We start from the raw sequence: 16,803 nt of genomic DNA, 5'->3' as shown, positions 1-16,803 counted from the left end.
GAGGTGGTCAAGAAACTCCTCGGTGGCAAGGCACCGGGGGTGGATGAGATCCGCCCTGAGTACCTCAAGTCTCTGGATGTTGTGGGGCTGTCTTGGTTGACACGCCTGTGCAACATCGCGTGGCGGTCGGGGACAGTGCCTCTGGGATGGCAGACCGGGGTGGTGGTCCCTCTTTTTAAGAAGGGGGACCGGAGGGTGTGTTCCAACTATAGGGGGATCACACTTCTCAGCCTCCCCGGGAAAGTCTATGCCAGGGTTCTGGAGAGGAGAATACGGCCGATAGTAGAACCTCGGATTCAGGAGGAACAGTGTGGTTTTCGTCCGGGCCGTGGAACACTGGACCAGCTCTATACCCTCTACGGGGTGTTGGAGGGTTCATGGGAGTTTGCCCAACCAATCCACATGTGTTTTGTGGATTTGGAGAAGGCATTCGACTGTGTCCCTCGCGGCATCTTGTGGAGGGTGCTTGGGGAATATGGGGTCCTGGGTCCTTTGCTAAGGGCTGTCAGGTCCCTATACAACCGAAGCAGGAGCTTGGTCCGCATTGCCGGCAGTAAGTCAGACTTGTTCCCAGTGCATGTTGGACTCCGGCAGGGCTGCCCTTTGTCACCGGTTCTGTTTGTAATTTTTATGGACAGAATTTCTAGGCGCAGCCAGGGGCCGGAGGGTGTCAGGTTTGGGGACCACACGATTTCGTCTCTGCTCTTTGCAGATGATGTTGTCGTGTTGGCCCCTTCTAACCAGGACCTTCAGCATGCACTGGGACGGTTTGCAGCCGAGTGTGAAGCGGTGGGGATGAAAATCAGTACCTCCAAATCCGAGGCCATGGTCCTCAGTCGGAAAAGGGTGGCTTGCACCCTCCAGGTTGGTGGAGAGTGCCTGCCTCAAGTGGAGGAGTTTAAGTATCTAGGGGTCTTGTTCACGAGTGAGGGAAGGATGGAACGGGAGATTGACAGACGGATCGGTGCAGCTTCTGCAGTAATGCAGTCGATGTATCGGTCTGTCGTGGTGAAGAAAGAGCTGAGCCGCAAGGCGAAGCTCTCGATTTACCAGTCAATCTACGTTCCTACTCTCACCTATGGTCATGAGCTTTGGGTCATGACCGAAAGGACAAGATCCCGGATACAGGCGGCCGAAATGAGTTTTCTCCGCAGGGTGGCTGGGCGATCCCTTAGAGATAGGGTGAGAAGCTCGGTCACCCGGGAGGAGCTCAGAGTAGAGCCGTTGCTCCTCCACATCGAGAGGGGTCAGCTGAGGTGGCTTGGGCATCTTTTTCGGATGCCTCCGGAACGCCTTCCTGGGAAGGTGTTCCGGTCCCATCCCACCGGGAGGAGACCCCGGGGAAGACCTAGGACACGCTGGAGGGACTATGTCTCCCGGCTGGCCTGGGAACGCCTCGGTGTCCCCCCGGAAGAGCTAGAGGAAGTGTCTGGGGAGAGGGAAGTCTGGGCATCCCTGCTTAGACTGCTGCCCCCGCGACCCGGCCCCGGATAAGCGGTAGAAGATGGATGGATGGATGGAGATACATTATCAACACCACAATACATTACCCACATGAGCTGCATTAACAACACCGAGATACATTATCAACACCGCGATACATTACCCACATGAGCTGCATTAACAACACAGAGATACATTATCAACACTGCGATACATAACCCACATGAGATGCATTAACAACACCAAGATACATCTGTATACCCATGTAGTTCCTCCAACGCAGGACAAGTGTTAGTTAGGCTCCACACACAGAGGCTGTCAGGCCATTCTTAACCTTAGCCCCGTCCTTTCCGATCCAGAGAGGCAAGGGTCAAAGGGGTGGAGCTGCGTTGGTGGCAGCCGCGTCACGACGGTGCAGGACATGACCAGTGGGCGCTGGACCATGTGGAAGTAGTTCTGTGAGTATCTCCAACTGTCCCGGTGATCCCTGGTGGCTACCGCAGAGCCTCTGTTGGCACCTCTCCTCGCTCCTCTAAACACAACCTGACACACGCACACGTGCATTCACTTAGCTGCAAGGAAAAATCATATCGGCCAGGACACGTCAGCCAGCCGTCCTGAAGCAGCTTTCAGATCAGTTGTGTGTTGTGACCCAGGTCAGTGCTGAGAGCCTGCGGTCTACTGGCCGTGATGGCGTGTCAGTCCATGCAGAGCGTACCGTCTCCAAGCAGCCAACATGCCATTCACATGACGGGGGCATACAGCGTTTCATTGCACATTGCATGTTGCTCTGGGCTTCACAGCAGTGTCACTTCACATGTAGATGTTGGTCATTTAGTAGCCTATTCTACCGATACATTGGAGATGTTTCACTGACACTCATGTAATGTTTACGTTTAGGCTTGATGTCTACTACATCCAGTTTGTTGATGTTTGAATTAATTAATAAAAATTAGGGACTCAATTAATTTAGCTTTTAATCCAAGCCCTCTAAATTGGAGAGGGCCGAAATGCGGAGGACACCCTGGGAGCAATTAGGTTTAGTTGGCTCAGAGACAGGACTGCAGATTTTGCCCCTTGTCGGCCCTGAGATTTCTGTGCAGGTGTTTTCAATTAGCAGACAAGCACATTACACAAAATGTAGTGCAGGTGGAATCATGCAGAGACACACACACCTGAGCTGTTCCAGTGTGACCTTGACCTGTCCTGCCCCTTCCACTCTCACCCTTGACCTGTCCTGCCCCTTCCACTCTCACCCTTGACCTGTCCGGCCCCCTCTTGTCTCACCTTTCCAGTTGTTTTTCAACATTCAACAACAGTGTCAGCTGAACAGAGTAACCGTTCGATCCTCACAGTTCTCTCTTTTATTTCTCTTTGTTCTACCGATCCACTCCTCCATCCCTGACACTACACTCCTCCTTTTCAATTGGTTTTCTTCATCGCCTGACTCTCCTCCTACTAACATGGTTGGCCATGCTCCTTTTCTTCCTCTGCGTGTACCTCTACGTTTGCCTGCGCTTGATACCATGTCATGTCCTATCATGGACACTGCATACCTCCTCCACCTCCTCCTTCTCCACCTCCTTTATCCACCTCCTCCTCCATCTCCACCTGTTGCTTCCTCTTCCTCCCAATATTCGTTTCCACACCTATCTCTCTCTCTCTCTCTTTACATGTCTCTCCCTTCCTCTCTGTCCTTTTTCTGTCTGTCTGTCTGTCACTCTTCATCTGTCTCTCTTTTCACCTGTCTCTCTGTTCATTTGTCCTATTCGTTCTCTCTCTGACTGTCCTCCTACGTGCTCTCTCTCTCTCTCTCTCTCTCTCTCTCTCCGGGCCCAACCCTTCGCCCCCCCAGGCGGCCGGGGTTCCTGCCCCCCCAGACCTTTCTGCGAGACAGCAGCACCCCCCTCTACCACCTCCGCCCCCTCCTCCCCTCTCGCGCTCTAACCTCTGCTCTCTTCTGTATTCTGCTCCCTGTGGCATGGCTGTAGAGTCAGGTAAGTCTTCCGCCTCTCCCCGAATGCAGTCCCCCCCACCCACCCCCACCCCCCGACGACCCCACTTTCACGTCCGCCTCGCTCTCCTCTTTCTCTAACATCATACCTCCCGGCGCACACCACCACCACCCCTTCTACAGAGGCACCAGTCACCTAATGTCAGTACCAGGTCAAGGTTCTTCGCCAGGCTCCTCTATGACACAGACAGAACTGATAACTTCGTTGGTTGAGGGATCAGACCTCAGCAGGATGACATCTGGACATGACTCCTAACATGCATGTCTGGTTGGCGGACATTTTAACTAGATTTACCACCAAACCATCAGTGAACAAATATGAGATTTGAAATATAAAATATCTCTCTTTTTCTATTTGCCTTAATTGGCCTGTATGTTTTACAAATGTGGTATTAAGATCTCAATAGTATCAGTCGATGTTTGTGTGTATGTGTGATGCAATCCATCACTATATCCGTGTTTGTTGTGCCATTGCTTCCATTTTGCTGTTTTGGGTCTAGCTAACACGACTGCACAAGCCCCATAAGGAGTTGACTCTGAGCTTAGGGTTACGAATATCCGGGAACTTTCTTGGAAATGTCCTGGCTTTCGAGAGAATCCCGCCCTGAAGGTTGACAGAACACAGTTAGAATAAGCATGAAATCCAGAATCCTTTAACCAGGATTTCCGGAAAACTTGGAAGTCTTGAGAAAGTCACCAGATTTTTGTAACCCTATATAGGGCTGACAGTGACATTCACCAAGGCCCCTCATTTCAACCCCAACATCTAGCGCTGATCAAAATGACTTCACTCAGTCCACACATTAGTCATCCCAGACGTGTTGTCATGCTGATGGTGGCGTAGCGACATAGCATTACTTAAGACCTGAAACTCATCAAGCCCTGTCATCACCATCAGCACCTGAACCCACCTCCTCCATTAAACGTGTTGCATGGCTTTTTGAATCCAGCCCTGCCAAGCGTCCTCATCCTGTCCTCCAATGGAAAACTAACTTCTCTTACTCGGAGGCCCTCCATTAAGTCCCATGCTTCTGTGAAGACAGAAAAACAGAAACAGACAGTCCTCCCACTTTGGTCGGAAGTCTCTCTTGGACTCCCCCCAGCCCCAAAGCACCCCCAACCCTTCTTCTGCCACCACCCCAGCCCCACAGCACCCCCAACCCCCTCTTCTGCCACCACCCCAGCCCCAAAACACACCCATCCCCTGCTTTGCAGAAGCCTCTGGCTGCGCTCCTGGTGTCACCTGTTGGACGGAAGAGGCAATTACAGGCTAAGCAAGAAGAGCGATCTTCAATCACGGCTTCTCTTTGTTGACGTCTGTTTAGTTCAATGTCTGTACCCCCACTCCCCACCCCAGCGCCTTTAATACTTGTTGTTTGTTTGTCTTCTATGTACGTTTTCCCTCTATAAAAGTATTGTCTTTACTCTACAAACGCTTACCTCAAACACTCTTCTTCTAGAACCTTAGAACCCCAGAACCTGGGACCGAGATCCCGGGGTCCATTGGGTCATTTGCAACGAGTATCGATCACGAGATTGACGCCAGACGATATCTCTGTGAATTATCAACATGTGCTTCATTCACCTGCATTGCAGTTGCAAACATCAGTGGCCACCCCTTAACATGTTTTAAGACATTTTAGCCCTGGTCCATATTATTATTGGCCCATTTTGGAAATGTATCTTTGAAATGAATCAAGCATTTCAATGCCTCGTTCACCATGACAACGGTAGCATGGCAATGTAGCATACTCTACGCTTGTGAATGAGAAAAAAATCCTACTGTAGGATACATTTTCTGTTTACAGTTTTTTTAAATCATCAATTATTTATTTATAAATTTTTCATTGCAGATCAGTCATTAATGTCAACCTAGTCAATTGTGAATACTGTCATTTATAGCATCATTTCGGCACCGCCTCTTTTTTGCCTTTTCTTTTTCTAATGCATAATTTCACACTCATTCACACACACAAAAATATACACAAAATATAGACAAACAAACACAATACTATGCAAGCGGTGCGTCGTCTATTGCTTTTATATCCAGGAGACGTGAGGGCCCAAGCTCCAGGAAAACCACAAAAACAATCGGCATGTGGGTTGTTGCACCAGTTTCGAAGTGAGAATGTAACAATGTATGCAGGTGGAAATCTAGTGCATTTGTCTGAGTGACACTCAACAACCTCCCCGGACCTGGAAAGCATCAATCATTAATTATTTTACTCCCAATGGAATTGTGGCCATTTCTGGTGGAGAGAAAATGTATCTGAACTGTCAGTTACACATTATAAATATGATGCGTGATTACTTTTTTCTGTATATATATTTAACTATTATATTTTATGATAATAGTTGTAATTAGGGTATGCTGGGCCCGACGAGATGTTCATGATTGGGATGGTAGAGCAAGTTAGCCTTAATGTTCAACTTGTGGCCGGCAGAGACTCTATTTCATTACTTTTCGTTTATAGAACATGCTAAGATAATACTTAATACCTTTTTATTGTGTTTAACCTACAAATAATATGTAGCTCCTGCCTCCTCCTTACAACCCCTCCCTTGTGTTTTAGCCGTGTGTCTTGTCTGTAACATTGTTCAATGTTTTGACTTGTTTTGTCAGTTTATGATACTGCCATTGAGAACGTCCATACATACAATACTGTTCACCTAATGGTAGCTGCACGTCAGTATACATAGTTCGACATGTAGTCCCGTTATGTTTACATTAAGTAGTGTACATCTTAAAGCTGGAATCCTTCATTTTAACAATAGAAAAACTCATCCCACCTGAGTTTTGGTAGAATCTGAGGGATTGTTCCGGAGAAATGTAACTGCTCTCAAAAGAGATATGAACACATCACAACCAATGCCCTAATAAACTTAAGTGGAACTAAGCTCATGAGGCATTTAAATTATTTAAGAATCATTGGTATTTATTATTATTATTGTTGTTGTCCATGTGTAATTCCAAAAATATATTTAGACACTAAGGATCCCAGCTTTAGAAAAGTATAAGAAAGAAACAGTTTAAAAGCACAGTTTGAGTGTTTGAGGTTATCGGTTAAACCCAACTCAAAATGCCAGCATGGATCTAGGTGTGTATGGACTTGCATATGAGAGTGTATGTGTGCATGGGGAGGTTGTTTGCATGTGTGTGTGTGTGTGTGTGTTTATGCTGTAGTCTACTTTTCCGTGTCACTAACTGACTTCCTCTCGTTTTCCTCCCACTCCACCCCCCTCCTCTGTCTCTCACTGTCTTTATCTCCCTGCAGTACCCGTAAACAAAACTACATGATGAACTTTGCCAGACAGACCGGCCTACGCCACTACTACAGCCGGAAGAGGAGGGCACTGCTACAGCAGCGCGCCTAACCTCTGAGAACAGGATTCGTCCTACTACCTGCCAATCACACATGACCAACCAACCACATTCCTTTTTCCTGATGACATATCGCCCTGTTGAGTCCCGCCCAGCAGCCAATGGATTCCAGTCAGCCTTAGACCACACCCTGTCCCTCTCCAACCCTCCCATCCCTATTCTACAAGACATGGGCCATCCCATCAGTTTACGCTGCAGCCAATCAGAAGCCTTTCCCACACCCATGTGATGGAAGGAGACAGAAGGAGCAAACGAAGATGGACATTTTGTTTATTTTCAATGAACTTTCGGGTTTCTAGTTGTTTTCTAATAATTGCTACACATGGTTATTATAATATAAGGATTCCCTGTTCCAGTTTCGACATGATGATAATGGTGATATGATGATGATGATGATGATGAAACCACTCCCTAGCTCTCCCCCGTGTCACCCCTTCCTCCCCCTCCCCCATAGTCCTACCACACTGTGAAGTTATTCAATCACTGATGAGCAGGGAGCATAGAGTTGGGTAGAGGTCAGCATACACTGTCACAGGACCAGTGATGACACCACAAGGTCACAGTGGAAGAAACAACACTAAACCAAAGCCACTATGGTGGTAACGCCATCGCTATGACAACAGTAAGGGGGTGAGCCTTCTATCCAACTCTGCCACAGGGAGCTGGGCCAGCTGGCTGCCTCCGAGATCAACTGAGCAGTGGAGAAGGGGTGAAACACTCCACTTTGCGCCAGTACCTGGGAGGAAGACGAAGAGGATGGTAACAGTGATAATGATGCTAAAAAGAAAAAAAAAGAGTACTGTGTTCTTGCTGTTCTGTGTGTCTGTGGGTTCTTTTCGTGATGAGTTGACTGTGGTCGTGTTCCGTTCATTCGTTTGTTCCGTTTTTTACTAATTCATATTGCGCTGTTTTTCGGTTGGATGAGTTTTTCCCTCATTTATTAGATGAGGGGCAGATGGATGAGGGCAGGGTGGATGAACCAAACCCCACCGCCAATGCAGAAGGAATCGCAAAAAGAGGGAGAAAAAAAAGAGAAAAAAAAAAATTAAGACTGAACATTGATTTATTTTTTATTTTTATATGTTGGTCCCTAAAAATGCAGATATTTATGGTAAGCGGTTCTCCACGTAATCTATTTAAAGATGCACTGTGCGTGAAATCTGTGTTATTTTCAAGTGTTAAGTTATTAGGCAGTCATCCAGCGTCTCTCTCTCTCTCTCTCAAGGCTCTTTAGGCTGCAACACCCCCGTTCTCTTGTGCTGTTTCCCCCCGACCCCCCTTTTCTCTCTGCTGATTTCTGCTCCCTGGAGATGAGGCTCCATCAGTGTTGTTTTTTGAAGTCTAATGTGTAATATGGATCCTCTCCTACCCGCCCCCCCATCTCTCTCTGTGTTACTCCAGTATAGCAATCTCCTGTACATATATGTATATCCACTATGGGGAGACCCAGCAGCCTTATAAAAGGGAAATAAAGAACTGTCCAAACCTCAAGACGAATCGTGTGTCGTGTTATGAGTTGTGGATGCGTGTCGGCTTATATGACATCATCCCCACTGAGCTTCAAAAACCACAGAAAACATGACCTGGTTGATCCCACGTGGTCCAGTTATCGTGTGAAACATTGAACGGTGGCAAAATAACTTTATTATCATTTTAAAATGGTGGTACAGGCATGTTCTCCCATCATGCAGTGAAGCAAAACATTTCAGGCCTTCCAGGTTGGTGCAGACGCCAGTTTGGTAAGACTGGGTATGAGTCACCACAGCACTGGAGGCTGGTGAGGGGAGGAAGCGTCTTAATGAATGTCTGGATTGAGAGGAATGGAACAGAGCGCATGGACCAGCATGGTTTGATTCTGTCCCACTAATCCATGGCAACCACTGTCAGCCTGTCCTCCCCAATCAAGCAGACACCAGCCACCTCTGAGCAGCAGAGAACCCTTCAGCCAGCTTCACCGTAGTCATCGGGTTCTGCATAACAGCCAGAAAACGGCTTAAACTGAACTGATCTTAGTTAAAGCCCTATTAACAGCAAAGACATTATTGCTACTGCGAAGGGGAGTGATTTCACTGCGACACGGCATCCTGCGTTACAGTAATTATAATCACAGCACGCATATGTCATAGTGTAGACAGTTCCTCTTATTCGCAGGGCGTGGGCCCGGCCGCAGTCGCTCCGCTCCACGCACCCTCGGGAGGACAGGGCGCTGTGGTTGCCATAGCGACCATGCGCCTTCATGCAGAGCTCAGTGGGAGGGCACTCTGACAGGATGAGGTCAAAGGTCTTGTTGCGGTACATGACTGGACTGTAGTAACAGAGTAGGTTGTCATTACAGAGTATGGCCGGGAGGAGCAGGGCCAGGCCCAGGAGGGCAGGGGACAGGAACACCTGGGGACTAAAAGAACACAGATCAGTCTTCTGAAAACCCATCAAAGAATAAAGACTCTGAAAAAGAGCCCATGTAAAACGATATCAATGGGGCTGGCTTTATGCCAAATGAGTACATTTTCTCAACACGTGCCTGGAATGTGTCTTAATTAGACCCACTCAATCAATTGACAATCCTCCAAGAGGCTGGCTTCCAATGACAGAAAATGGCAACTTATCAAAACAGCATGCTTTTTTTGACAGTTCGATCAAACATTTCTCCGGGGGAAACATTTAAAAAAAAAAAAAAACGGTTGAAGTAACCAAAACATCACTTTCCCTTTGGAAGGTCCGGATGAGGGAACCCAAGCGTGTTTCCTCTAGCTTTTGACAATAGTTAGGCAGCAATAACCAAATGAATCATCGAAGACATTTCAGAACTTGAAAACCTAGTTTGGTTCGTTGGCCTGCTGTAATATCAACCATCAGTAGCAGACGGAACAACGCGGCGAGGTTCTTTCAGAGAGGGTTCGGCCGGATTCAATTCGATGGGCTTCACTGCAGGACACCCATTCCGGGTGCAAAAACTGAGAGGATCCTGGGCGTGCATTGCTAGTAACCATTTAATTAAGTGAATGCAGTAATGATTTCATATCTTTGAATTTTTCTGTGAAAAGCAACGTAGGCCTATTTATCTGCGCATATAAAGCATGTTAGACGGAGACTTAACGGACAGTAGATAATACGTTTCCTCGTTAAGACTGAAGCAACTAAAATTCCTTGATAGTATCGGATGAAGTCAAACTTGCATGAACAGGGCAATAACATTGGTTTTAGAGGTCCGTCACAGTGACTACGTTTTTAACCAAAAGAAGCGTTTCCTTTTATATTTGGAAATAGATTAAATACTTTAGTTTGAAGTAACTGGATGAATGTGTTGGACACTTCACTGCGACAGAAGACCCTTGAAATTGAGTAAATCTTGACATGTTTAACCTACTAAATGAGAACTAAGATAAACATATTTCAAGTCTTGCTTAGGTGGCACGCAATCCAAACTTTAGTTTGACATGTGGCAATAAAAAACTGCTAAACGACCTTAATTTTGCAATATTTAGTTCGACTCGAAATAAATGCAACGTCTGAATTTCTTGTCTCACGTTATCCGAGACTATCGCCATATGTGCTTAAAAACATAGGAATTAAAATGGCTTGCACATTCAATGTTCTCACCTGCCCATTTTTATAACATTCGGGAACAGCTCTTTGTAGTGAATTTCGGGGAAACAAATTGTAATTATGAGAGACTTTATTTGGCTGTCAGATATAACTCAAAACCAGAACTTCACAGTGGCCACACCCACCCCACACACCTGTTTCTGAGATTACAATCTACATAAAGAACACGAAGTAATCCAGCGAAGAGGCAAAACCAATGTTTTACTACGAAACTGTCCAGAAAAGCAAGAGCATTTCTGTAGTCTTCAGCAGCTCTAATTAACCGGTCTGAGGGACCCGTTTTCAAAAAGAAAAATGAAATAAAACAGGTGGCATAGCCTATGAATAGAACAGTTGAAAACAACATCGTAGAAATGAATCAAACATGGCTGTGTACCATACGGAGGTGTACAATCTCTGAACCTATGTGTTATCATTATGTTACAGCCGGTAGCAACAAGAAACGCTGAGATGTGGGTGGACCGAATTCAGGACAGGACGTATGCGTCAAGTGCAAGAAATACATTCCCAACACACAGGAAATTCTGTCCTTCCTGGGGTTTGTAGACCACCATGAATGTGTTTAGTGGTGCTCATAATTTACATAAAATACTGTATGTAAAATGTGGCTTTCCAATTTGTTGAGTTCAAAGCATCAACACTGATGAAAATCCTTGTTTCATTTGTTCATTCAAGATCAAATGATTTATTCCACCATGCCTCAATTATGATCAATACTACAAATCAAATTTGAAAAATGTGATCCAGCAGAGATAAATGACAAGGAACCCATGTCTAACAGTGGCACTGTTCATGTCTTCAGACTCCAGAAAGGGCACACTAATAAAAGGACAGGAATGCAAACAAAATAATTTTATTGGCTACATTTTCCAGCACTGGGAACCATGACTAAGTAACAGCAAACCATTTTGAAAATGTGAATAAATAGGCAATTTCACAATTTAACCTAAACAATTAAAATGGGCATCATCCCTTGTGTGAGACTGTGGAAAGTCAGTTGCCAATAGACCTGTCCCCAGTGACAGATCTCAGTAGTAGTCTCTAGCCACTCCTGGAGGTCTCAGAGGATACGGTTATACATGGGAATGTGACAGCGTGGTCGTGGAGATGTCAATCTCCAGGACATCTGTCCAGAGGGTCGTTCGTCATAGGAGGCACCTCACTGGGCTCCGTCATCCCTCCTGACAGCCTCTCTGTATGCATCTCTGGGGCCAGTGGATGGTTACATCTGTTCCTACAGCAACACCTGCAGACGAAGTCAATGCTGAAATCATTTAGATTTTGCTCAAACTTTACCACAATTGGAAATACAACTTGGACTATCCAATGTTTTGAGACAAAATCATAGCAGTTGACAGGAAGCAATGCTTTGGAATATTCAGATAGAAATGGGAAAAAAACACAGCTGACAATTATTTATTCTGTCAGACAGGTATGATTTCTCTATATTACTAAGGCATATATGGTTACTGAACCCCAGTGCCGGCTCTAGCCTTTTGGGGTTCCTAAGTAAAATTTGACATGGGGAGAGGGGGCCCCAAATCATCAGTCAGGGTCTCCCTAGTTGTCAAGGACCCTAAGCGACCACTAAAGTTGTATGCCTAGAACCAGCCCTGCTAAATCTCTAGCTGTTACCTGTATGTCACATTGTAACTGACCCCACGGTAGAGCACAGGGTGGGTGGAGTTACAGAGGTCATAAGTCAGGCAGCCTTGTGCAGACAGGATGTGGATGGAACCAAAATGCCCTGTGCTAGTACCGCAGCGTTCATTCAGGTGACACTCTGTGGTGAAGTGACTACTGCACGATCTGAAGAAAAACAGGACATTTGTTTGTTGACACAAACCCAAAATAGTTTAACAGTTGATAGGTTATTTGGTTTTACAGAGGCCAGGGTTAGCCTTCAATGAAGCAGCTTACGTCCAAAAGATTTATGGATCAAGACTTGGGAGAGTGTTTGGAATAATTCTTCTGAATTCAGAACAAGAGCTGTGTCATTTTGATGTAAACCATCTCTGCTGACTAAAATAAAAACATCTTTAAAGTACATCTTACAAGAATTACATGAGTTAAACCTTGTGCTGGAGCTAACCCGGCTACAGGTTAAACCTGGTGCCGGAGCCAATCCGGATACAGGTTAAACCTGGTGCCGGAGCCAATCCGAAAACAGGTTAAACCTGGTGCCGGAGCCAATCCTGATACAAGTTAAAGCTGGTGCCGGAGCCAATCCTGATACAAGTTAAAGCTGGTGCCGGAGCCAATCCGGATACAGGTTAAACCTGGTGCCGAAGCTAATCCCTGGAAGCTGCTCTTCAGTGATGGAATGTAATACCAACCTTTCTTTGTGCTGTAGAGGGCAGACATTACAAAGCAGATGGGGACTGGGACTGTCAATGGGAGTAGAGCTGCCCAGGCCTGCCAGGGACAGGATCAGCAGGAGGATACAGAGGGAGTCAGCTGGAGCTAGGAGTTGCGAGGTGAGCCTGGAGCACAAAAACACGCTTTTATTTAATTACATGTTTATGTGGAAACTTGACATTTCTCATCAAAAGCGGATCATAAATATTCCATGAATTCTGCCAACAGCAAGTTGCATGGCTGAAGTCTAATAAACAAGTTGTCACAGAAGCAAAAATGTGAACTCAAGTAAAATTGAGAACAAACATTCCACCTCACAACAATGTTACTACCATCTGAGCATTTGTAATGAGAGTGGAAAAGTTATGGTTCACCTGTGTTTTCTCAATGACTCCATGTTTCCTGTGTTTATACAAGAAGAATCCCTTGGGCCAAACCATTTTAAGCATTCTGCAAGATTGGTTGTTCATTATTGGTCCACCATTGTTTGTGCTAATTTTCCTTGATTTGGTGCCTAATGAAAATAACCCAGCAGGTATGCTGATTAACAAGTGGAGTCAGCCGTGTTGACCTTAATGTTATTAATGAGTGGAACTGGAAGACTTAGCAGTGGCTTTTATGAGAAGGCCTGTTTCATGTGAGTATCTATTGCTGTAGTGTTTTGTTTGGTGTTGTCTAGTTGATTGTTTGCTGTTTAGTCCCTGTTTAACCTGTGCGGTTTGTTTGTCCCTGGGAAAAGTTCAATTTATTTATAATTTTTTTTTTGCAACTCTCCCTTGGGCATACACAACATGTAGTAAAACTGTCTAAAAACAATAGTTAGAACTGGGTGAACCACCCACTGCATTTCTGTATAGGTTAGTTAGCTAAGCGGTTTTTGAGGCAGGCAAGTTCAGTTTAGGGGTGTTTGACCATATTAATTCAATTCTTGGGTTCAGCTCAGCCCCTTTTCCCTACCCCCTTTACTGTGTGTTTATAATAAATGTTTTACGTTTGACTGTAGCTTTGGTTGTCTGTGTCGTTTGTTCCCACTGTTCATGTACACTACATCACTTTCCATGTTTTATGTTACGGGTCTCCATGCCATCCACACTAGACTGCTAGAGCCACAGGGTTCGTAACACCAGCCACTTATGCAGCTGAATTCAAACTGTTGTTTATTAGGCAAAAATGTAGTTGTCCTACACATGTCTACTTTTATCACCACATCCATCCATCCATCCATCCATCTTCTTCCGCTTATCCGGGGCCGGGTCGCGGGGGCAGCAGTCTAAGCAGGGATGCCCAGACTTCCCTCTCCCCAGACACTTCCTCTAGCTCTTCCGGGGGGGACACCGAGGCGTTCCCAGGCCAGCCGGGAGACATAGTCCCTCCAGCGTGTCCTAGGTCTTCCCCGGGGTCTCTTCCCGGTGGGACGGGACCGGAACACCTTCCCAGGAAGGCGTTCCGGAGGCATCCGAAAAAGATGCCCAAGCCACCTCAGCTGACCCCTCTCGATGTGGAGGAGCAGCGGCTCTACTCTGAGCTCCTCCCGGGTGACCGAGCTTCTCACCCTATCTCTAAGGGATCGCCCGGCCACCCTGCGGAGAAAGCTCATTTCGGCCGCCTGTATCCGGGATCTTGTCCTTTCGGTCATGACCCAAAGCTCATGACCATAGGTGAGAGTAGGAACGTAGATTGACTGGTAAATCGAGAGCTTCGCCTTGCGGCTCAGCTCTTTCTTCACCACGACAGACCGATACATCGACTGCATTACTGCAGAAGCTGCACCGATCCGTCTGTCAATCTCCCGTTCCATCCTTCCCTCACTCGTGAACAAGACCCCTAGATACTTAAACTCCTCCACTTGAGGCAGGCACTCTCCACCAACCTGAAGTGGGCAAGCCACCCTTTTCCGACTGAGGACCATGGCCTCGGATTTGGAGGTACTGATTTTCATCCCCACCGCTTCACACTCGGCTGCAAACCGTCCCAGTGCATGCTGAAGGTCCTGGTTAGAAGGGGCCAACACGACAACATCATCTGCAAAGAGCAGAGACGAAATTGTGTGGTCCCCAAACCTGACACCCTCCGGCCCCTGGCTGCGCCTAGAAATTCTGTCCATAAAAATTACGAACAGAACCGGTGACAAAGGGCAGCCCTGCCGGAGTCCAACATGCACTGGGAACAAGTCTGACTTACTGCCGGCAATGCGGACCAAGCTCCTGCTTCGGTTGTACAGGGACCTGACAGCCCTTAGCAAAGGACCCAGGACCCCATATTCCCCAAGCACCCTCCACAAGATGCCGCGAGGGACACAGTCGAATGCTTTCTCCAAATCCACAAAACACATGTGGATTGGTTGGGCAAACTCCCATGAACCCTCCAACACCCCGTAGAGGGTATAGAGCTGGTCCAGTGTTCCACGGCCCGGACGAAAACCACACTGTTCCTCCTGAATCCGAGGTTCTACTATCGGCCGTATTTTCCTCTCCAGAACCCTGGCATAGACTTTCCCGGGGAGGCTGAGAAGTGTGATCCCCCTATAGTTGGAACACACCCTCCGGTCCCCCTTCTTAAAAAGAGGGACCACCACCCCGGTCTGCCATCCCAGAGGCACTGTCCCCGACCGCCACGCGATGTTGCACAGGCGTGTCAACCAAGACAGCCCCACAACATCCAGAGACTTGAGGTACTCAGGGCGGATCTCATCCACCCCCGGTGCCTTGCCACCGAGGAGTTTCTTGACCACCTCTGTGACTTCAGCCCGGGTGATGGACGAGTCCACCTCTGAGCCCTCATCCTCTGCTTCCTCAATGGAAGACGTGTCAGCGGGATTGAGGAGATCCTCGAAGTACTCCTTCCACCGCCCGACGACATCCTCAGTTGAGGTCAACAGCTGCCCACCTCTACTGTAAACAGCGTTGGTAGGGCACTGTTTCCCTCTCCTGAGGCGCCGGATGGTTTGCCAGAATCTCTAATCGGAACCTCTCAACCTCACGCACCAACTCAGGCTCCTTCCCCGCCAGCGAGGTGACATTCCACGTCCCTAGAGCCAGTTTCCGTGTCCAGAGATCGGGTTGTCTAGGCCCCTGCCTTCGACTGCCGCCCGATCCTCTTCGCACCGGCCCCTTATGGTCCCTCCTGTGGGTGGTGAGCCCACGGGAGGGCGGCCCCACGTCGCCCCATGGGGGAAGGCCCGGCCACCAGGCGCTCGCATACGAGCCCCAACCCCGGGCCTGGCTCCAGGGTGGGGCCCCGGCTGCGCCATACCGGGCGACGTCACGGTACTCAAAATGTTTTTCTTCATTAAGGGGGTTTTGAACCGCTCTTAGTCTGACCCGTCGCCTAAGATCTGTTTGCCTTGGGAGACCCTACCAGGGGCATATAGCCCCAGACAACATAGCTCCTAGGGTCACTCGGGTACTCAAACCCCTCCACCACGTTTATCACCACAGAAGAAGGCAAATGTGGGACAGCAGCACCACCTAATGGATGTAGTATAGTTCTGGTCACACCAGAACAAATCAACCAGGGAGGTGTTAGACTTTGGGGTAAACGTTCTGCAGGCTTAATCCATGTCTGTGAAACCCGCCAACAAAGTTTATGGCCATGATTAGCAGTGGACTTAATCCCTTTGAGTAAGGCCTCAGACATTTCCCTCAGATGTGCGCAGGCCCTTGGGGCCAGGAGGGTTTCATCAATGCCCATGAGAAATCTACTTTTTGGTTGATACATCTGTTGCAATAGAATGTACATTTATAGTCCAATATGTACGCATATTCTTTTCTGATGTGACGAACAGGTTTCCAAGTGTTTGTTAGGGGCGTTCATTATACAAAACGAAGTGGATGGATGAGGGTCACAACGAGAGGAAACTTTCCTCAGGTTCCCGCTGCAGTGCAGCACCAGCTAACATAAGTTAGTGATGGGTATTCCAAGTCTACTCGGTGAGCCAGCTCTTGTGGCTCTTCAATCGAGTGTATTTATAAAGCCCTTTTTACATCAGTTGTCACAAAGT

At 47.4% G+C, this 16,803-nt stretch overlaps 3 protein-coding genes across 3 annotated transcripts in view; 1 reads left to right on the top strand and 2 right to left on the bottom strand.

Moving 5' to 3' along the window:
* Positions 1–6,832, top strand: part of reln (reelin) — a 150,246-nt gene extending 143,414 nt beyond the window's left edge. The window contains exons 66-68 of the mRNA XM_029115018.2: positions 1,803–1,901; positions 3,299–3,430; positions 6,733–6,832. Coding sequence (XP_028970851.1) covers positions 1,803–1,901; positions 3,299–3,430; positions 6,733–6,832 — 331 coding nt within the window. The remainder of the gene's footprint in view (positions 1–1,802; positions 1,902–3,298; positions 3,431–6,732) is intronic.
* Positions 6,833–8,463: 1,631 nt separating this feature from the next.
* Positions 8,464–10,558, bottom strand: bncr (bouncer). The gene is made up of 2 exons (XM_010901958.3): positions 10,440–10,558; positions 8,464–9,234 (listed from the first exon to the last, which is right to left on the bottom strand). Exons 1-2 carry the CDS (start codon positions 10,445–10,447, stop codon positions 8,853–8,855), a joined length of 390 nt encoding a protein of 129 aa, XP_010900260.1. The 5' UTR covers positions 10,448–10,558; the 3' UTR covers positions 8,464–8,852.
* Positions 10,559–11,282: 724 nt separating this feature from the next.
* Positions 11,283–13,286, bottom strand: LOC105028899 (protein Bouncer-like). The gene is made up of 4 exons (XM_010901957.4): positions 13,178–13,286; positions 12,782–12,928; positions 12,081–12,254; positions 11,283–11,691 (listed from the first exon to the last, which is right to left on the bottom strand). The coding sequence occupies exons 1-4, from the start codon at positions 13,198–13,200 to the stop codon at positions 11,556–11,558; spliced, it is 480 nt and encodes a 159-aa protein (XP_010900259.2). The 5' UTR covers positions 13,201–13,286; the 3' UTR covers positions 11,283–11,555.
* Positions 13,287–16,803: the final 3,517 nt, after the last annotated feature.

The sequence above is a fragment of the Esox lucius genome, chromosome 19, assembly GCF_011004845.1.
Source record: "Esox lucius isolate fEsoLuc1 chromosome 19, fEsoLuc1.pri, whole genome shotgun sequence".
Classification (NCBI taxonomy): domain Eukaryota; kingdom Metazoa; phylum Chordata; class Actinopteri; order Esociformes; family Esocidae; genus Esox; species Esox lucius.
Note: the sequence above shows the minus strand (reverse complement) of the source record. Positions and strands in the feature narration are given on the sequence as shown.

Excerpts from the sequence above, each read along its gene's own strand:
- LOC105028899 (XM_010901957.4), bottom strand. The coding sequence starts at position 13,200 with ATGGAGTCATTGAGAAAACACAG. Across the intron at positions 12,929-13,177 it reads GAGTCATTGAGAAAACACAG|GCTCACCTCGCAACTCCTAG; the intron begins GTGAACCATAAC and ends TTTGTGCTCCAG. Across the intron at positions 12,255-12,781 it reads CCTCTACAGCACAAAGAAAG|ATCGTGCAGTAGTCACTTCA; the intron begins GTTGGTATTACA and ends GTTTTTCTTCAG.